This window comes from Echiichthys vipera, assembly GCF_963691815.1.
Source record: "Echiichthys vipera genome assembly, chromosome: 7".
Lineage (NCBI taxonomy): Eukaryota > Metazoa > Chordata > Actinopteri > Perciformes > Trachinidae > Echiichthys > Echiichthys vipera.
In genome coordinates, this window is record NC_139832.1 from 1,872,097 (window position 1) to 1,894,486 (window position 22,390).

The 22,390-nt window shown below is 48.8% G+C and overlaps 1 protein-coding gene across 1 annotated transcript in view; it reads right to left on the minus strand.

Annotated features, from left to right (window-relative positions):
- glg1a (golgi glycoprotein 1a) overlaps positions 1-22,390 on the minus strand; it is a gene marked incomplete at its 5' end in the record, with an annotated part of 45,136 nt that overhangs the window by 16,746 nt on the left and 6,000 nt on the right. Inside the window, 11 exons of the mRNA XM_083917104.1 lie at positions 254-478; positions 4,233-4,386; positions 4,553-4,654; positions 5,888-6,009; positions 6,326-6,540; positions 6,701-6,887; positions 7,131-7,202; positions 8,316-8,519; positions 10,875-11,090; positions 11,981-12,067; positions 12,245-12,274. Of these exons, the coding sequence (XP_083773230.1) occupies positions 254-478; positions 4,233-4,386; positions 4,553-4,654; positions 5,888-6,009; positions 6,326-6,540; positions 6,701-6,887; positions 7,131-7,202; positions 8,316-8,519; positions 10,875-11,090; positions 11,981-12,067; positions 12,245-12,274 (1,614 nt within the window). The remainder of the gene's footprint in view (positions 1-253; positions 479-4,232; positions 4,387-4,552; positions 4,655-5,887; positions 6,010-6,325; positions 6,541-6,700; positions 6,888-7,130; positions 7,203-8,315; positions 8,520-10,874; positions 11,091-11,980; positions 12,068-12,244; positions 12,275-22,390) is intronic.

Below are 22,390 nucleotides of genomic sequence, written 5' to 3' on the forward strand. Positions count from 1 at the left end.
GAGCAAAGATGCTCCGATTCTCCGGCCAAACTCACGCTCCATCGTCCCCTCACTCGTGAACAACATCCCAAGGTACTTGAACTCCTTCACTTGGGGTCAGGACTCATTCCCTACCTGGAGTTAAATCAGGAAATGTTGTGTTTTCTCTCTCTCTAGTCTCCTGCACGGACGAGTGAATTACACACTTAACTCGACTTAACGCAAACGGGAACCAGGTACGATGCACATGTTTGCATGTGGGTGTGGCGGTTACCTCTGACTCCAGCTCCGTCAGGTTCCCCACCACGTCTCTGCAGTCAGACACCAGGTCCTCCAGGTGATCCTGCAGACACTCCAGCTCCTGGCCGGCCTCCGTCTTCTCGCTGCACCACTTCCCCAGGTCGGTCATGCATCGTCTCTGGAGCTCGGGGTCCAGCTTCACGTCCAGCGCCCTCTGGTGGAGAATCCTCTGCACCTCCACCTTACAGTCCCGGGAGAGCTGCGGGAGGACGACCACGCCAAGTTAGAGACAGACGCGCCTCGCTTTGGTTCGTCCGCGGACGCCTCAAAGTGTTACTCCACTCTGGATCAGCAGCGTTTCTGATGTTAAGTTTAGTCACTAAAGGAGACGGTTAAGTTTAGTCTTTAAAGGAGACGGTTAAGTGTAGTCTCTAAAGGAGACGGTTAAGTTAAGTCTCTAAAGGTGACGGTTAAGTTTAGTCTCTAAAGGTGACGGTTAAGTTTAGTCTCTAAAGGTGACGGTTAAGTGCAGTCTCTAAAGGTGACGGTTAAGTGCAGTCTCTAAAGGTGACGGTTAAGTGCAGTCTCTAAAGGTGATGGTTAAGTTTAGTCTCTAAAGGTGACGGTTAAGTTTAGTCTCTAAAGGTGACGGTTAAGTTTAGTCTCTAAAGGTGACGGTTAAGTTTAGTCTCTAAAGGTGACGGTTAAGTGCAGTCTCTAAAGGTGACGGTTAAGTGCAGTCTCTAAAGGTGACGGTTAAGTGCAGTCTCTAAAGGTGATGGTTAAGTGCAGTCTCTAAAGGTGACGGTTAAGTTTAGACACTAAAGGAGACGGTTAAGTTTAGTCTCTAAAGGTGACGGTTAAGTTTAGTCTCTAAAGGAGACGGTTAAGTGTAGTCTCTAAAGGTGACGGTTAAGTTTAGTCTCTAAAGGAGACGGTTAAGTGTAGTCTCTAAAGGTGACGGTTAAGTTTAGTCTCTAAAGGAGACGATTAAGTTTAGTCTCTAAAGGAGACGGTTAAGTGTAGTCTCTAAAGGTGACGGTTAAGTTTAGTCTCTAAAGGAGACGATTAAGTTTAGTCTCTAAAGGAGACGGTTAAGTTTAGTCTCTAAAGGTGACGGTTAAGTTTAGTCACTAAAGAACTTGGTTCAGATCAGATTAAGGTGGTTTGTCTCGCTTCTCCCGGGACTTGAACCCCGGTCCTCCAGGTCTGAGTCCTTGGTTTTCGGCCTGACTTCTGTCTTTGCCGCAGATTTAATCTCTACAGTAATAAACATGCGGATTACGTATGAATCACAGAAGATATGAGCGTTTGAAAGATACTAAGAACATAAAAAGGTGTTTTTCTTCTCATGAAAACTCGTGAAAGAAAAATGAAGCAGACAGAAACCGCTTTTCTTCATGAGGGTGGAGACGAAGCGTTTGTTTTGTAAGACGTTTGAGTGGAGTATCACTTTGAGGACACATCTGATCTTAATCATGACCTTAATTAGCTGCAGTTGATTAATCCGCAGAACCGTGTTTCCCATCAATCTGAGATTCTCATCGATTCTTCGCGTCACAGTTCAAGCAGCTCACAATTACTCCCACATGCAGCGACGTTGCGTAAGAATTACAGAGCACAATCACGTCCCCCGACACACCACCGGTCATCAGATACGTCCGGTTCCCTGCCATCATCATCATCATCATCATCATCATCAGTCGGCAGCATGACGTACTCACAGTGACAACCTGGTTCTCTGCTTCAGACTCCGAACTGCCGAGCTACGAGAATATTCTCCGGTCAGTGAGAAAGTTCACACACTTCCTGTATGTTTCCTACAGTTTCTATTCTCCCTCCTCCCGCTTTTTCCCCATGCCCTCCCACTGTGCCTCCGTACCGTGCCCGAGCAGGTTCCACGGGTAAAGTCTGGTTCCTTTGACCAGTGTGAGTGCAACCGTACGGCCTCTAGGAGCGGCACGCTTGCCGTCCACGGCCCGTTTGGGAGAGGTGGGCTTTAGTAAAGCACGTTTGCACGTGTACGAGCACGAGCGTGCGCACGTGTACGAGCACGAGGCCTACGGCGGCTCTGAGGTCATTTCCTGTGCGCCTGTTGGGACGTAGAAAAAAGAAGGAGGGACCATGCGCGGACATTTCAAACAATGGCGGTGAAAGGTTCACGTTGGTGTGATGCGGAGGTGGAGTGTTTACTGCAGATTTGGTCGATGAAAAGATTCAAAAACAGTCGACAAGACGCACAAAAACTCAGAGGTCTACGGAAAGATCTGGAAACAAAGCCACGCATCGCCATGACGTCATCAATGCGTGTGACGTGTTACGGCGTGATGACGTATAGGCAGCAAGAAGCATTCTCCGAGGCCCAGGTAGTGTGAGTACAAACGGGCCTGGAGGGGGGGACAAGGACCCTAAAGCACGGGGCGCGGTAAACACTCCACCTCCGCATCACACCAACGTGAACCTTTCGCCGCCATTGTTTTTAAATGTCCGCGCATGGTCCCTCCTTCTTTTTTCTATGTCCCAACAGGCGCACAGGAAATGACCTCAGAACCGCCGTAGGCCTCGTGCTCGTACACGTGCGCACGCTCGTGCTCGTACACGTGCAAAGGCGCTCTACAAAAGCCCACCTCTCTCAGACGGGCCGTGGACGGCCAGCTGGTCGCAGTTATGCGCGGAGCGGTTGCACTCACACTGGTCAAACGCACTTGGCTTGACCCGAAGAACCTGTTTTGGCGCGGTGCGGAAGGACAGTGTGAGTGCGCCCTCAATAGGAGCCATTTTGGGCTCTTTACACAAACACACACATGGAAATGAAACGGCACGCTTCACACAGTCGTATATCTCAACATGCACCACGCGTTACTTCTTCTACGGGGGAAAATAGAGTCGGCGGCTGCTCACCGTAGTTGAGACCTGTTGTGGCTCAATATTGGTCCATATATAAGGAGCACCGCGTTATAAGGCGCACTGTCGGCTGTGAAGGTTTTTAGGTGCGTCTATAGTGCGGAAAATACAGTAGTTGTTGGTGTTTACCTTCTCAAAAAACAACATTTGCACCGTGAATTTTCCTCTTGCTGCACACAAAAGCACCCGTTTCAACACACAGCACCATGAATCACATTTATATAACAACACATACTGTGCTAAAACAAAAGTACAGTATAAAAGTATTATCTATTGATCTTGCAAGAGGCAGACTGTGTATTCTTGTAATCTGTGTGTTCAATAATGCGTAAATGTGTCTGTTGGTGTTAGAAAAGGTTGATTTTATGTTTTTTTCCAGGTCAAGCTGAACATTTTTGTATGTATCAAGCTAAACTACCGTATTTTCCGCACTATAAGTTGCACCTAAAAACCTTCAAATGTCTCAAAAGCCGACAGTGCTCCTTATAACGCGGTGCTCCTTATATATGGACCAATATTGAGCCACAACAGGTCTCAACTACGGTGAGCAGCCGCCGACTCTATTTTCCCCCGTAGAAGAAGTAACGCGCGGTGCATGTTGAGATATACGACTGCGTGAAGCGTGCCGTTTCATTTCCATGTGTGTGTTTGTGTAAAGAGCCCAAAATGGCTCCTGTTAAGAGACACGCTTACGACGCAGAGTTTACACTCAAGGCCATTAGTCACGCAGTAGAACACGGGAACAGAGCAGCAGCCACAGAGTTGAACATGAACCAATCAATGGTGCCGAAGTGGAGGAAGCAACAAGACGACCTCCCCTGACTGTTGTGTTGACGTTCCCTTTAGAGCAGCTCCATCTAATGGATGCAGAACGTAACCCCAGCCTCGACTGTAGCGTCTGTTCTATGCGCCTTATAATGTGCTGCGCCTTATAGTGCGGAAAATACGGCAGTAGTTTGTAACGTGACTGTATTACATGTTACGGCACAAAGGACATTTTTGAGTTCTCCCTACGCCACTGCTTAAGTGGTACACGATGCGACCTGGAGGAGGACGGGTACCGTGAGCAATGGTGCAGTGTCCTGGGGAGAGACGCTACAGAGACTCACCCTCCGTCCCTGCTCCACAGAGCGGTAGGCGTGGCGATACAGGCAGGAGAAAATGGCGCCGGGCGGCATCATTTCGCTGGTCTCGTTCCAGCCGTGAGTGTGGCAGAGTCGGGCGGCATCGCCTTGGCATTTCTTATACAAGACGGGATCCAACCTGGGCAACGACACATTATGAATGATCGTTATCACGCATCACTGACACAGAGTTTGACTTTCAGTCTGCAAAGCTTCTTATAAACTTTCTTTTAGCGACGGTCAGGAAAAAAATAAATAAAGCTGCAGGTTTATCTTTTATCTCGTGGAGGATTAACGGGACTTACTTCCAGTCTCTGGCGATAAAGTACTGCAGCTCCAGCAGTCTGTGTTCACAGTCCTCCACCATCTTCTCAGTGTACAGATGCTCCATCAGACACGACAGGATCCTGCAGCATCAGCACACACACACACACACACACACACACACACACACACACACACACACACACACACACACACACACACACACACACACACACACACACACACACACACACACACACACACACACACACACACACACACACACACACACACACACACACACACACACACACACACACACACACACACACACACACACACACACACACACACACACACACACACACACACACACACACACACACACACACACACACACACACACACACACACACACACAAGTCCAAGATTTAAACTTTCATCTTCAGACGACCCCTGAAATGTTGACCGGGGCCTTTAGGGCGCACTCGCTTTAGGGTCCTTGTCCCCCCTCCAGGCCCGTTTGTACTCACACTACCTGGGCCTCGGAGAATGCTTCTTGCTGCCTATACGTCATCACGCCGTAACACGTCACACGCATTGATGACGTCATGGCGATGCGTGGCTTTGTTTCCAGATCTTTCCGTAGACCTCAGAGTTTTTGTGCGTGTTGTCGACTGTTTTTGAATCTTTTCATCGACCAAATCTGCAGTAAACACTCCACCTCCGCATCACACCAACGTGAACCTTTCACCGCCATTGTTTGAAATGTCCGCGCATGGTCCCTCCTTCTTTTTTCTACGTCCCAACAGGCGCACAGGAAATGACCTCAGAGCTGCCGTAGGCCTCGTGCTCGTACACGTGTGCACGCTCGTGCTCGTACACGTGCGCACGCTCGTGCTCGTACACGTGCAAACATGCTTTACAAAAGCCCACCTCTCCCAAACGGGCCGTGGACGGCAAGCGTGCCGCATCTAGGCGCGTTGCGGTTGCACTCACACAAAAAACCATCAAAGAAAAAGTTGAATTGATTAAAGAGCTCACTGCAGTCTGACCTTACATGACGTCATCAATGCGTGTGACGTGTTACGGCGTGATGACGTATAGGCAGCAAGAAGCATTCTCCGAGGCCCAGGTAGTGTGAGTACAAACGGGCCTGGAGGGGGGGACAAGGACCCTAAAGCCCGGGGCACGGGACGGAGGCACAGTGGGAGTGCGCCCTAAGTTACAGCAGCGTCCTGTCGTCGACCCTCTCAAATGAAAAGTTTGAAATGCATCAGTGAAATGTTTTATCTTGAAATATTACCGGAAACATGAGATGAACCAACGTTAAAGTCCGCAGAAAACAGAACGTGTGAATGAGCGTTCGGACTCACATGGGGTCTCCGCTGCGGATGTGTTTGCAGGCGGTCTGGATGACGGACTCGCAGGCTTCGTTGAGCGCTCGGTCGATGCGGTAGTCGGCGCCGGGGTCGGCTTCCTGGACCAGAGTCTGGAGCTGAGGATGGAAGAACAACCTCAACGTTAAAAAACAAAACACACACACACACACAGACACACACACACACACATTAGAAGCTCCAGGCTGTGAGATGCTGGTCGTCCCTGCCCCACAAAAATAACTGTGGGAGGTGAGAACGCGTTTTCTTCTGAAGTCAACGTGGTCATAACACTCTAAGATGAACAAATGGAAAACATTTGCACGGTGAGACAATAATGACTTCATCAAAACACCTTGCAGCTTAGAACAAATCCACATTTATGGCCGGTGAAAGCTCGTTTTTGTGTTATCGTTAATCTTGGCGTCGACTTACTGCTCTCTGACAGTTGGGGTCGATGGCGCCCATGTCTCCTCGGCCGACCCTCATCAGGCAGTGCAGCGTCCGTCCTTTGCGGTGCAGGCCGGAGCAGTGACCCTCGATCTCGCTCCGGCAGTGCAGCACGATCTCCGGACTCAGGGAGAAATCCTCCATCAGCATCCGCCTGTAGTCCATCATCTCGCCCTGACACTCGCCACTGACCACGCGACCTGAAATACACACGTTTTACTCTCTTTGGGTCTGAATCACGAGGTGGGAACACGGTTTCCTCGCTGCTACAATGAAGCTGCTGCGGGAAGCCACGAGGCAGACGCTTTGCTGCAACCCTCATTGCTTCTATTGAAGGACTTGATTGACTGCGCTGCTTACCTCGGTGCACGGCGGACTCCAGGCAGAGTAGCAGGTAGGAGAGGCGGGCCTCTCGGGCTCGGGGCATGTTGCTGTCGGCGCTGCAGCGGTACTTCCTCAGGTCGGACTTGCAGGCTTTGGCCAGCGAGTAGCTCACCTTGTAGTCCTGAGCGATCAGCTTCTGTCTCGTGGTCAAAGCCTCGCGGCACTGAGGACACACGACAATGCCAGCATCAACGCAGAGGTTCAAACTATGTGCTTTTAAACATTAAACGGCAACAGCATTTACACCTGCGATAGATCGAAGTGTTCAGTAAACTGCTAGAAATCAACAAATTACAACATTATTTTATAGAACTGAAGACGTAATGATGAGAAAAGGGTCCGTTGATCATCACTCTGCACAACAGAGCACCACGGGAGTGTACAGAAAAAAGAAGGCAGCACTCACCCTCTCAGACATCGCCTCCTCAAACTTGTGATTGAAGAGGCATTTGTAAACTCGCCCCTCTCCTGCCAGCGTCTGGAAAACACAAAATAAAAACAGCAGAAGGGTGTGAAAATCTCTCTCCTTTTCATCATTTCATCAGCTCACAACTGAGAATCATGTCACGTCAGGGCACGAGGATGTTTGATCCTGAAAAGCTGATTGAGGGCGCCCTCCCACTGTGCCTCATGGCGATGGGTGGCTTTGTTTCCAGATCTTTCCGTAGACCTCAGAGTTTTTGTGCGTCTTGTCGACTGTTTTTGAATCTTTTCATCGACCAAATCTGCAGTAAACACTCCACCTCCGCATCACACCAACGTGAACCTTTCACCGCCATTGTTTGAAATGTCGGCGCATGGTCCCTCCTTCTTTTTTCTACGTCCCAACAGGCGCACAGGAAATGACCTCAGAACCACCGTAGGCCTCGTGCTCGTACACACGCTCGTGCTCGTACATGTGCAAACGTGCTTTACTAAAGCCCACCTCTCCCAAACGGGCCGTGGCCGGCAAGCGTGCTGCTCCTAGACGTGGTACGGTTGCACTCACACTGGTCAAAGGAACCAGACTTTAGCTGTGAAACGTGCTCAGGCCTGGTACGGAGGGACAGTGTGGGTGCGCCCTTACGAAGCTGTCTTGATTTTATGGAGGCACTTAAACAGAAGGTAAAACTTTCCGACTTTAAAAAGCCCATAAATGAATCCTGTCACCAGGTAGCCGAAGCGTACCTGAATCCTTACCATGAGAAGTTAATAATTGGGAGACACTGCTCTGTTCCTGCTCTATAGCTAACCCCGTTTCTATCACAGGAGCTGTGGAGTAGAGAAACGTACCCAAACACTAGATCTGTAGTCATGCATTTCCACAGCAGACAGTGCTCTTAAATGTTCGCTGTTAACTGTGGATTATAGAAGAATGTACCCGTCTATATCTGAGAGGGAGACTATGAACTGTGTCTGAACTGTGAACTGTGCGTTGATAATCAGGACCTAGAGAAGTGACAGTAACAGAACTTTGGTTGCAGGATGACAATCGAGTCAGCCAAGCAGCTAGCATGGAGTGGCTCTGTGGGCACCAACCTCAGCTTCTGACAATGAAGCTGCAGATGAAACCTGTGTGATGAGGAGGAGAAAAGAAGATGTAGAGCCTCACGTTTTCACAGAAGCGCTCCCGGTCCTCGCGGCAGGCGAAGTAGAGGTATCGGTCCAGGTGGAAGTCGTCCGAGGAGAGCTCGGCGACTCTCATGATGGACTTCTTACAGTCGTCCTTGATGGGGTGCGCCCCCGGCTGCTCCTCGGCCTCCCGCACCAAGCCTTTCTCCAGACAGGCGATGACCTCGCCCTGAGAGTGGACGTCCTGCACACAGACACAGAGAGAGAGAGAGAGAGAGAGAGAGAGAGAGAGAGAGACAGAGACAGAGAGAGAGGCACAGACAGACAGACATGGAGGGGGGGGGGGAAGAGAGAGAGAGAGAGAGAGAGAGAAAGAGAGAGAGAGAAAGAGAGAGAGAGAGAGAGAGAGAGAGAGAGAGAGAGAGAGAGAGAGAGAGAGAGAGAGAGAGGTCAGATGCAGTTTTAAAACCTGATCATATTCGGGTTAAGGCAATACTCTGGTTTCTCAAACGCCAGGTAAAAACCGTACCCCTGGTAAACCCCGTACCCCGGGTAAACCCCATACCCCGGGTAAACCCCGTACCCCGGGTAAACCCCGTACCCCGGGTAAAATCGGGGTCCTCAACCCCTTAAGTATTAGGGGTGTTCGTGCATGTAATAAACGCCGTATTATCAGGTTTCTCGTCTGCACACGCTCCGTTGGATAGAACTCGCTCTCCTCACTCCGTGGCAGTGGCTTCTGACCCAGAAATAGACTAAACCAGGACGCAACAAACAACAATAGAGCGTTCCCTTTAAACCGAGGGAGGACTTCGCCATGGCAACCAACATCACGACCAAGAAGAGCCGTTTCTGTCCAAAAGTCACTACTATCATTTATTACACGCCCAAAATGTTCCTGATTTGAAAAGGAAGGACAGTGTAGTGTGCGGCCTCACGCAGAGCGAGGTCTCCTCTCACTCCAGAAATCACTTTGTCCCCCCCCCCCCCCCCCCCCCGGAGTGAACGCTGTCAGTCTAATCTCCGCTGCGAGCAGCGACGGCACACTGGAGTGAGCCGCCGTAACCAATCCCTGATAATGAAACCAACTCTGCTCCCGCTGACAAATAAATAATTTGCTCCGAGTTCTATCGTGATATCCCATAATAACCGCGTGTCTAACGGGCTTACGGGGGTTCAGCTCGGCTCAACGGCAGGAGAACATGTTCGGGGGGGGGGGGGGGGGGTTGATTCGCTCCGCTCGCTGACAAACTGCTGTCGGATTTGTCCTTTCTCAGTCCAGCTGAATCACACTTTGAACACACTTTCTGGGTGTTTTTAGACCCTCGACTAAATCTGTGGGAGGAACCGGAACACTATGAGCTGCTGTCAGAGGCGCAGCGAAGCGATCGAACGCCGTCAGCGGCTGAATCGGAGAGAATCAGAGCGATCCTGATACGTTTGGTCTCGTCATGTTCGATAAAAGATATTAAAGCAAAGGAGAAACCACTTGAGAGTCTTCAGCCTCTTGTCGGGGTCGTCCCGCCCGATGTCAGCTGGAGCCAATCCCAGCTGACATCGGGCGTGAGGCGGGGTCCACCCTGGACAGGACGCCAGTCTATCACAGGACACATAGAGACGAACAGAGACAGACAACCATTCACACCTACGGGTGATTTAGAGTCATCAATGAACCCAACACCTGCACGTCTTTGGACTGTGGGAGGAAACCGGAGAACCCAGAGAAAACCCACGCAGACACGGGGACAACATGCAAACTCCACACAGAAGGGCCCCAGCCGGGATTCAAACCAGGAAACCTCTCGCTGTGGGGCGACAGTGCTAACCACCACCCCACCGTGTCTCGCAAAATGAATTAGACTAAGTTTAATCGTGTTTTAAAACGGAGAACTTTAAGAACCCTCATTAGTGTGGAAGTAGGTGTTCCTGCACATTTTCCAAAGTCACATTCAAGCATCTCAAGGTGCATTTTCAAGCTTTACAGCACCTTACAGCTGCGGTACGTTAGGTATTTATACACGGCTCCTACACATTTTCCATTTCAAAATTCCAGACTCAAATTTCTTGAAGGATTTTTCAGTCAATATTAAATCTGACTACCAATCGTTAGATGCTTATGTACCGTATTCTCCGCACTATAGGACCACCTAAAAACCTTCACATGTCTCAGTGCGTCCTATAATCCGGCGCTCCTTATATATGGACCAATATTGAGCCACAACAGGTCTCCAACTACGGTGAGCAGCCGCCGACTCTATTTTCCCCCGTAGAAGAAGTAACATGTTGAGATATACGACTGTGTGAAGCGTGCTGTTTCATTTCCATGTGTGTGTTTGTGTAAAGAGCCCAAAATGGCTCCTGTTAAGAGACACGCTTACGACGCAGAGTTTACACTCAAGGCCATTAGTCACGCAGAAGAACACGGGAATAGAGCAGCAGCCAGAGAGTTGAACATGAACCAATCAATGGTGCCGAAGTGGAGGAAGCAACAAGACGACCTGCGCCGAGTAAAGGAGACTAAACAGAGTTTAGAGGGAACAGAGCGAGACGGCTGCAGCTGGAGGACAAACTCCGTACACGGATAAAAGCCGCCTCTCACCTTCTCTCCGGTGCTGATGCTGCCGCAGTGCAGCGCGTTGATGTCCTCGCGACACTTGTCCATGAAGCCGCAGATCAGCCGGTAGTCGCTGAAGACGATGGTGGTCATCTTGGTGATGTACTGGTTGCACTGGTAGTCGGTGATGTTGCCGCGGTGATCCACCAGACAGGACACCAGGTAGCCCTTCCCCAGCTCCTCCGCTGCACATTCTTTAATCTGAGGGAAGAGACACAGGCGGCTTCTTTAAGCTGCACAGGAACTGGAGGCACTTTGAAGTGTTGGTGAAATACACGACACAAATAAAAGTCTTCTAACGAAAAACCTCAACAAGCAGTTTAAACTTTAAACAAAGAAACAATAGTCATTTCATTTTTACAGTTTTTCACCAAATTGTAACTTGATCCCTTTACGTTGCTTCCCTGCGTGCATTTCGTTTTTACCGTCTCATTCTGTGCACGCACACACGCGCACGCAGACACATACTCACACGCGCGCACACACACACGATGACATCAACGCACGTGACGTGTTACGGCGGTTCTGAGGTCATTTCCTGTGCGCCTGTTGGGACGTAGAAAAAAGGAGGGACCATGCGCGGACATTTCAAACAATGGCGGTGAAAGGTTCACGTTGGTGTGATGCGGAGGTGGAGTGTTTACTGCAGATTTGGTCGATGAAAAGATTCAAAAACAGTCGACAAGACGCACAAAAACTCCGAGGTCTACGGAAAGATCTGGAAACAAAGCCACGCATCGCCATGACGTCATCAATGCGTGTGACGTGTTACGGCGTGATGACGTATAGGCAGCAAGAAGCATTCTCCGAGGCCCAGGTAGAGTGAGTACAAACGGGCCTGGAGGGGGGGACAAGGACCCTAAAGCACGGGGGACAGGACGCACACACGCACAATGGGAGGGCGCTCTAAACGGATCATAATATGCACAAACTAACTCAAATTTCTCTGAATTTGACGGCCAAACGCGATGAACCAAACTCTATACTGAAAAAACACGGGTCGCTCTGAACGTCACGACAATGATCCGTTTTTCTCTGCTGAAATAAAACGCTCGCAGTAAAGCTGGAGGGCTTTGGTTTTGGCGGCTGACCTCAGAGATGGTGGCCTTGCAGACCTCCACGGCAACGGACTCGAACTTGGGGTCGGTGGTCAGGTTGAGCTTGTAGTTCCACAGCAGCTGGAGGGGAGAAGACACAGGAAACATCTGGATTACACAGATAATGGATGAATGCATGCATACAACTGTGGAAAATCCTCATCTCTGATGCTCTACGCTAAGAAACACACGAAACAGGATGACAGGATAACAGGGTGCATGCTGGGAAGTGGGGTTTTAGAGAGCGGAGACACTTACGTGGTTGCATTCAGCTGCAATCTCCGTTTCCTAAAGAGAAGGAGAGAAAAGAGACAGAGAGTAAATTAGAGATAACATTATGATGCTTTCCCAGCACCTAACAGCACAATCCTCAGTATTTAGTAAACCTATTATTGCACCTGTTCATCACATTAAATCAGACGTTATTGTGCTAGAATTAACCAACATGATGTTCGGAGACGGCTTTCTACAGAAGGACGACAAATGACAGGGAAACTAACTCCGCAGAAATATAATCACCGACTATTCTGATCATCTGAGAGGCAGTAAAAGTTCTGTTTTTATTCAAAAATGTCAGAAAATTCAGTTTCAGTCCCTCAAATATGGAGATATTCTCTTCTCTGTTATATCATATAAGCATCATCATATAACAGACCACTTCAAAACCTTTATTCAAAACCCAAACACACAAATGTTAGTGTGGTGTTTCCAGCACCTGTGGGAACCCGGTTTATAATCCATCGCCAGTTTGTGCGTTCAGGCGCTTGTTGCAGAGCGCCGGCGTGGACGTTATGGTTAAACCTCTGTAAGTCCGTCTCATTTAAAGCATGTACGCAGTTGTGGCTCACTGGCCCCCAGTCAGGACTCAGGACACAGCTTCTGAGTTATTTTCCTGCTGTGCTGCGTTGACCTGTGGTAACCTGTCTGACTTCCCGTCTCAACCAGCAGCCAAACGCCTGCAGACCAACAGCCGCCCCTCATCTGGAACCAGAGGGAACTAAACGGGTGAACGCAGGAATCCTGAGGTAAAATTTAAGACATTTCAAGACCTTTTAAGAACTCCATGGGCCACTGTATCAATGCAACATCATTCAGTGTTTCTACATCCATTCATGGCTACTAGCTGTGGGATTGTGTAAAAAGTTGCATGCATCTGGTCCCTGCTCTTTGCGTCCCTTAGGTCGCACTCACACCGTACATCCGTCCCGTGCCCGAGCACGTTTCACAGGTAAAGTCTGGTTCCTTTGACCAGTGTGAGTGCAACAGTACCGCGTCTAGGAGCGATCCGATTGCCGTCCACGGCCCGTTTGGGAGAGGTAGCACGTTTGCACATGTACGAGCGTGCGCACGTGTACGAGCACGAGGCCTACGGCGGTTCTGAGGTCATTTCCTGTGCGCCTGTTGGGACGTAGAAAAAAGAAGGAGGGACCATGCGCGGACATTTCAAACAATGGCGGTGAAAGGTTCACGTTGGTGTGATGCGGAGGTGGAGTGTTTACTGCAGATTTGGTCGATGAAAAGATTCAAAAACAGTCGACAAGACGCACAAAAACTCCGAGGTCTACGGAAAGATCTGGAAACAAAGCCACGCATCGCCATGACGTCATCAATGCGTGTGACATGTTACGGCGTGATGACGTATAGGCAGCAAGAAGCATTCTCCGAGGCCCAGGTAGTGTGAGTACAAACGGGCCTGGAGGGGGGGACAAGGACCCTAAAGCAAGGGGCACGGGACGGAGGCACAGTGGGAATGTGCGCCCCTTAGAGGTTTTGTAGCTAGCACTTAGCACGTGGGACCGGAGAGCATCCACCCCCATCGAGGCTGCACAGTCAGTAACATTATGCATCCCACTTGGTCAAACTCCTCCGTATCCTCCAACTTTTTGTCCGACATGCATTTCTCCAGTTCTGGAGGTCGTAAACCTTTACATAACGTTATCAGTCGGCCGTCAGTGAACGATTCATAAATACATTGAATTCACACAAACATTAACGTACAAACTTTGGACAAATAGAAAAGCTACAAAATGAATTATCTTGCAAGAAGAGGTTTACTTGACATTGCGAAATCACTGCCGTATTCCCGACTGTGTGTGTGTGTGTGTGTGTGTGTGTGTGTGTGTGTGTGTGTGTGTGTGTGTGTGTGTGTGTGTCTCTTTGAAAGCCCAGCTCTGCAGATGGCCGAGTAGTTTCTGACTGTTTACCACATGGCAGCCGCACCACAGGCCAAGAATAGGCCGTCTGTGTGTGTTTGAATATTCATGTGTGTGTGTTCTATTTACAGTGTGACACACACACACACACAGTGTGGTGCAGGGGCGTGGGTGGAGGGGGCTCTCAGCCTGCTCATACTGAAGGGGAGGGCTGACAGATGTTATAAACAGCACAGAGCTGACTCAAACTGGTCAACTGAGGTGAATAAATAAATAAACGGGGCTGGAAATGTGACCCAGAGTGACCAGACACCACACACCCACCCACACACACACACCCACCCACACACACACACACACACACACACACACCCACACACACACACACACACACACACACACACACACACACACACACACACACACACACACACACACACACACACACACACACACACACACACACACACACACACACACACACACACACACACACACACACACACACACACACACACACACACACACACACACACACACACACACACACGACTGGTTCTTATCTGGTTATTTCAGGAGTGTAATTCCGGCGTAAAATCATCCGAGGGTCTTTTTTTAGTTCTTACATTCATCAAATAAGTCATCAAGACAGTTTTTTTTAGTCTGACTATTAACGGAGAAATCCGGTAGAATCGCTAACAGCCGGACGTGGCTAACAGTGATTAGCTCGGGGCAGCACGGTGAAGGCATTCAAAGGTCTTTTTTAACCACTAATGCTGCTGAAAATAACAGCAAACCTCTGCAGCAGCATGAGAAGAGTCCCTACACACACAACAAAGCAGCAATGGGCTCCTTCCACTTTAATGGACTTTACTATGAGAGGAGCTGGTGCAGGGGCCAGTAGGTAAGTCTTTAAAACACTCTTTAATAAACTCTGGCTTCACTAACTACGCTGTTGCTGCTTTGTTGTGTGTGTAGGGACTCTTCTCATGTGTGTGTGTGTGTGTGTGTGTGTGTGTGTGTGTGTGTAGGGACTCTTCTCATGCTGCTCATGGGAGTTAAACCTATAATTCTATTGTTTCTGACTTGCACCCTAACGCAGCATTGTGTTTATTTGTTGAGTCAACAGTGAGTGTGTCAGTGTGAGCAGTGTGTGTGAGCACCGAAGTAAAGCTGAAGGGGGTTAACCTGCATGGAGCCGGCCAGTCTGACGCCAGATCCAACAGAACAGGACTTTTGTTCTATTCTCTGGGTTTTTGGACCGGACACCGGCCCGCAGGGAAAACCCCACCTCTGCACACGCCCGGTCCACCTCTTGACTGATCAGCCAAACATCACATCACACACACACACACACAATCACATCTACACACTGCTGCAGAGAATAAGGTGACTCATGTGGGCGTTTCCAGCTCCGTCAGGAGATCTGCATGTGTCAGAGAGCCAAAACAATAAGAACAATAAAGAAACCAGCCTCTTCTGACCTTTATCGATACTTTTTTGATAACTCGTGTTGAGATGTCACAATTATTCTCATCTCATCTCATTTTCAGCCGCTTATCTGGGGTCAGGTCTTGGGGGCAGCAGCTGCCCAAACTTCCCTTTCCCGGGCCACATTAACCAGCTCTAACTGGGGGATCCTGAGGCGTTCCCAGGCCAGTGTGGAGATCTAATCTCTCCACCTGGTCCTGGGTCTTCCCCGAGGCCTCCTCCCAGCTGGACGTGCCTGGAACACCTCCCTAGGGAGGCGCCCAGGGTTCATCCTTACCAGATGATCCTGAACCACCTCAACTGGCTCCTTTCAACGCAAAGGAGCAGCGGCTCTACTCAGAGTTCCTCACGGATGCTGAACTTCACCATTGTTTGAAATGTCCGCGCATGGTCCCTCCTTCTTTTTTCTACGTCCCAACAGGCGCACAGGAAATGACCTCAGAACCGCCGTAGGCCTCGTGCTCGTACACGTGCGCATGCTAATGCTCGTACATGTGCTTTACTAAAGCCCACCTCTCCCAAACGGGCCGTGGCCGGCAAGCGTGCCGCTCCTAGACGCGGTACGGTTGCACTCACACTGGTCAAAGGAACCAGACTTTACCCGTGGAACCTGTTTGGGAACGGTACAGATGGACAGTGGGAGTGCGCCCTGAGTTGCATTCTAGTCAAACTCACTGACCAGCTGTTACGGGGTGTGATCAAACACGACGGGAGGATATGAAAGCAACACACCCTTCCACATACTTCAGTCAGACTGAAACATGAAGGCTCTTCGTGTTCACTGACGCTCCAGCTCCAAACCTCCATCTCATTTTAATAGATGCAGATAAACTCAGCTTAATCAGCTCCTCTCATTTTATCTCAGGAAAACCGGCGAGGGGTTGAGCTATAATTGGAAGAGATGAGCGAGAGACGGAGAGAGTGACACATTAAGTGATAGAAAGAGGAGAGAATCCAGAGGGAAGCCAGCCATATCCAACACCTACTGAGTCATGAAGCAGCTGCGTGCGTTTACACAAGATTCATCTCCATCATATTTCAGCCCCTCAATCATTTACCATCAAAAACCGTCAACATTAAATAAAGTTTGACAAAGCTGGTTTCCATCAACTACCATATTTTCCGCACTATAAGTTGCACCTAAAAACCTTCAGATGTCTCAAAGCCGACAGTGCGCCTTATAATGCGGTGCTCCTTATATATGGACCAATATTGAGCCACAACAGGTCTCCAACTACGGTGAGCAGCCGCCGACTCTATTTTCCCCCGTAGAAGAAGTAACGCGCGGTGCATGTTGAGATATACGACTGCGTGAAGCGTGCCGTTTCATTTCCATGTGTGTGTTTGTGTAAAGAGCCCAAAATGGCTCCTGTTAAGAGACACGCTTACGACGCAGAGTTTACACTCAAGGCCATTAGTCACGCAGCAGAACACGGGAATAGAGCAGCAGCCAGAGAGTTGAACATGAACCAATCAATGGTGCCGAAGTGGAGGAAGCAACAAGACGACCTCCCCTAACTGTGTTGTTGACGTTCCCTTTAGCGCAGCTCCATCTAATGGATGCAGAACGTGACCCCAGCCTCCACTGTAGCGTCTGTTCTATGCTCCTTATAATGTGCTGCGCCTTATATATGAAGAAAGCTTCAAAATAAGACGTTCATTGAAGGTGCTCCTTATAACGCAGAAAATACGGTAGTAGTTTGTAACGTGACTGTATAACATGTTACGGCACAAAGGACATTTTTGAGTTCTCCCTACGCCACTGCTTAAGTGGGACACGATGCGACCTGGAGAAGGACGGGTACCGTGAGCAATCGTGCAGCGTCCTGGGGAGAGACGCTACAGAGACTCACCCTCCGTCCATCTAACGGATGCAGAACGTAACCCCAGCCTCCACTGTAGCGTCTGTTCTATGCGCCTTATAATGTGGTGACCTTATATATGAGAAAAGTTTCAAAATAAGACGTTTATTGAAGGTGCGCCTTATAATGCGGAAAATACGGTATATGTAAAACCAGAGCACGCAGCAGGCAGTCGTATCTAGATTTAACGTACGGCAGCATCTGATGATTGCGTTTCATTAATCCATCTTTGTTTGGTCTAAAAAATGTCAGGAAACAGTGAAAAATAGCCGTGATCATTTCTTGAAATCCAGGTTGTGTCTTAAAAAAGGTTTTCTTGTCAAACAAAACCCAAAAATATGTTTAATTTAGTATCAGTTAAGACATTAAGCAGCAAATAGTCACATTTCAGAAGGCTTTCATCCGGCTGCAAGTAACTTTATAAATATTAAGTCTATAAAACGTCAATTATTAAGATAGTTGCAGACGTTTTCGGTTGACCGACGAACTCATCACATGATCCGTTCAGCTCTAGCGTTTAAATACAACAATGCTTCAGAGACGACGGCTGTTCTGGTGAAAATAGACCCGGTGCAGGGAGATTATAGAGCAGAGAAAAGAGAGACAGATGAGACGCTGCGGAGGACAAAAGTCATCCTGCGTCCTGTGACGTTTTCAATCAGCCAATTAAAAAAGCCTGCCCGTGGACGACAGGTTCACGGTTTGAACACCTCTTCTGGATTCAGGTCAGTGACAAAGGCTCTTCAGCTGATTCCTCTGTACTTTCTTTGTTTTATTTGACTCTCCACCAAAAAAAGGGTGTTTTTCTCCTACCAAACAGCTGGATAGGGCGGTATTCAGGTCATATGTGTGTGTGTGTGTGTGTGTGTGTGTGTGTGTGTGTGTGTGTGTGTGTACTGACAAAACACAGAATAGACTGAAAACAGCTTGTGACTCCGACGTCTCATCAATCAGCAGAAATCTTCTCCCCAAATGAGGGTAAAAACCTACAATGGCTGCAGAAATATAAAACCGATGGTCGCAGCCGTACTCCTCTCCGTGTAGATCTCAGCACATGTATTACTGTTTACTCTGTATGTTCTACTCATTACTCTGCACTAAGGGCGCACTCACACTGTCACAAGCACGCTTCACGGCTAAAGTCTGGTTCGTTTGACCAGTGTGAGTGCAACCGTACCGCGTCTAGGTGCGGCACGCTTGCCGTCCAAAGCCCGTTTGGGAGAGGTGGGCTTTAGTAAAGCACGTTTGCACGTGTACGAGCACGAGCGTTCGCACGTGTACGAGCACGAGGCCTACGGCGGTTCTGAGGTCATTTCCTGTGCGCCTGTTGGGACGTAGAAAAAAGAAGGAGGGACCATGCGCGGACATTTCAAACAATGGCGGTGAAAGGTTCACGTTGGTGTGATGCGGAGGTGGAGTGTTTACTGCAGATTTGGTTGATGAAAAGATTCAAAAACAGTCGACAAGACGCACAAAAACTCCGAGGTCTACGGAAAGATCTGGAAACAAAGCCACGCATCGCCATGACGTCATCAATGCGTGTGACGTGTTACGGCGTGATGACGTATAGGCAGCAAGAAGCATTCTCCGAGGCCCAGGTAGTGTGAGTACAAACGGGCCTGGAGGGGGGGACAAGGACCCTAAAGCCCGGGGCATGGGACGGAGGTACAGTGGGAGGGCGCCCTAAGTGCAAGAGGGCCTGGGACACGGGGGAAGAGGGAGGTGGGACACTGGACCAAGTTTGAGTGCGCCCTTAGCTTCTTTTTGCACTTCTCGTTGAGGCTAAAATGTTTTTTGTTGTCTCAGTAATAAATTCAATCAAATCTAAAACTACTACAGTGACACAAAGTCAGGTTTAAAACAAAAAAGAAACAAAACAGGACAGAGATGCAGTTGAACACTCGATAAATCTACATGAGCGCGAGCCCCAGGAGGAGTGTTTGCTTAATGACTGACCACGTGGCTGTTATTACACACACAGGAGCAAAGCTGCAGTCACATGATCACATTTGGACACATTTCAACAATCGGCCTTGAATGCACCGTCACCGTCACACACTGGATGGCTGAAGGACACAAAGGGATGTTTGCTTAGCAACCAGGAAATTCTTCTTCTTTATCTTCTTTACAGCAGAGTCCCGAAGTGAAGGTTTCAAAACTGTATCTGTCGAGAACGGCAAGAGACTCGGTTGTTAGAGGCGCACCATGTCCTGCCTGCTGCACGCTCTGACCTGACACGGAGAATCTCCGGTCGTGTCTCTTCCAGCACCTCACAGCTGTGGCGAATGACACATTTATAAACATCCAGTGGCCACTTTATTAGGTACATCTGTACAATCTAGAAAACTGCTTTTATGATCCCTATAATGTCTTAGAGGTGTTTATTATATTATACGTTAAGCACTGAAGTCATGTTATGAACATACTGATATAAAATAACTTTTTAGGGCGCCCTCCCACTGTGCGTCCGTCCCGTGCCCCGTGCTTTAGGGTCCTTGTCCCCCCCTCCAGGCCCGTTTGTACTCACACTACCTGGGCCTCGGAGAATGCTTCTTGCTGCCTATACGTCATCACGCCGTAACACGTCACACGCATTGATGACGTCATGGCGATGCGTGGCTTTGTTTCCAGATCTTTCCGTAGACCTCGGAGTTTTTGTGCGTCTTGTCGACTGTTTTTGAATCTTTTCATCGACCAAATCTGCAGTAAACACTCCACCTCCGCATCACACCAACGTGACCTTTTCACCGCCATTGTTTGAAATGTCCGGGCATGGTCCCTCCTTCTTTTTTCTACGTCCCAACAGGCGCACAGGAAATGACCTCAGAACCGCCGTAGGCCTCGTGCTCGTACATGTGCAAACGTGCTTTACTAAAGCCCACCTCTCCCAAACGGGCCGTGGACGGCAGGTACGGTTGAACTCACACTGGTCAAAGGAACCAGACTTTAGCCGTGGAACGTGCTCGGGCACGGTGGAACAGTGGGAGTGTGCCCTGAGTCAGCAATTGTTTTATCATGAACGTAATAATCATTCCGAGCACTTTTCAAACCTTGAAATCTTCATATTTATTTCCAGCACCCGTGCGAACCCTGCTCATGTGTGAAAACGTCTCTAAGGTGGAAGAGCATGACTGTTCTGCAGAGTCCTGACCTCAACACCGTCCGACCCATTGTCTGCACCTCTGTGAGGAAGGGAAACATTAATACAAACAAGTTTCAAAGACTCAACAAAGACCGGCTCAGCCCGGGCTGGAGGTTCCCCTCAGCAGCTGAATACGAACACCAACACGTGCCTTTTAAAGCGAATGCCCCGTCATATTAATGTGCTAATTGTCAGTTCTATGGCTGGGCTCAACCGGGAGGCTCAAAGAGACACATGGAGGCTTCACACTGACGACGGACCGGAGAGAACAAGCTTCAATCTCCGGGGCCTCCTCCCTCTGGACTCTGAGGCTCCCTGCACCACGTACACAAAACCACAGCAGGACTGACAGCGGGCAGGACCGGAGACACACAAAAATGCTCCCAGTCTAAAAGCAGCTCTTCAATCTGCACCCTTAACCAGAGAGCAAGCAGCCCGAGCGCCATCTGGGCCGCTCGAGGCCGTCACGCAGAAGGTGGACGGGACCAGACGAGCTCCACGCGGCGGCTGCAGCGCTCGGAGACGAGGCATCACGCCCCAGAAAACCTGGGTTGACTGGACAATGAGACATAAAGGACATGTACTGTGTAAAAACACCGGTTTGAGCTTGAACACTCACATTAGGGCTGTTATATATGTGTGTGTGCGTGTGTGTGTGTGTGTAAAAGCAATAATATATACATATTTAAGATTGCAAAAAAGGAAGTACTTCAGAATTCATTTTGGGGAAGATCTGACTCATGATTAGTGTTGTTTTTGGCGGCCTGAAACTAAAACTAGACTAAATATTAGTCTCTTTTTAGTGATGCAATTATATTTAATCAATATAATAAAAGTACCTAGTAGTATTGACGAAACCAACATTTTCTTTTAGCCAAACCCACTCAGATATCTTTAGTTTACAGCATGTACAGGTCTAGAAGAAGTCATCCAATTTATGTTGATGCTAAATTGAGTTCAGTGTTGTTTGCTCTGTGAAAAACAAAACTAGTGAAAGTATTTGGCCAACAAGGGGAAGTTTAGTGCACTTATAGAGTGAGTCAGTCTCTCAGGTAGGAACTAAACACACACTTTACACTCTCTCACAAATAAATACACAAACACAGACACACACACACACACGCTAGTCTCTCTCTCTCACAAACACGCTAGTCTCTCACACACGTGACGCGAGACTGGGAGAAAACTACTAAATAATAATAATAATAACGTGACTAAACGAGACGAAACAACGTTATTTCGTCTTGTTTTTATTCGTCAACGAAATTGCAGTATATACTTCGTCTTAGTCGTCGTCACATGCCCAGCGTTTTCGTTTCGTCTTGTTTAGTTTCCGTCACGTGATAGAGGTTCGTTTTCATCATAGTAGTGTTGCTTTTCGTTGACGAAAGCAACACTACTCATGATTCCCAGGAAGTATGTGAAAAAGACTCAAATATAAACTCACAAGTTAAAACAAACACCAACAGAGGTCAAAGCGTCTCACAGAGGAGAAGAGTGAACAAAGCTGAGCGGAGCAAAGTGGGAAATACGTTGAATTAAGCAGGAAAATCTGATTTCCTTACATTTAACAATGAAGTATAACTGTGGTAGATGGTTGTTGCTGTGGCGACCCAGAGAGAAGTGCAGAGCGAAGCTTTCCTCTGCTTCAAAAACAACGAGGAAGCTCTTCTTTGTGTAACAGGAGGAACAGGACCGACCAGATCAGGTGAATGATATAAAACACAGTCGCTGTCATCGCCAACTGCTCATCGCT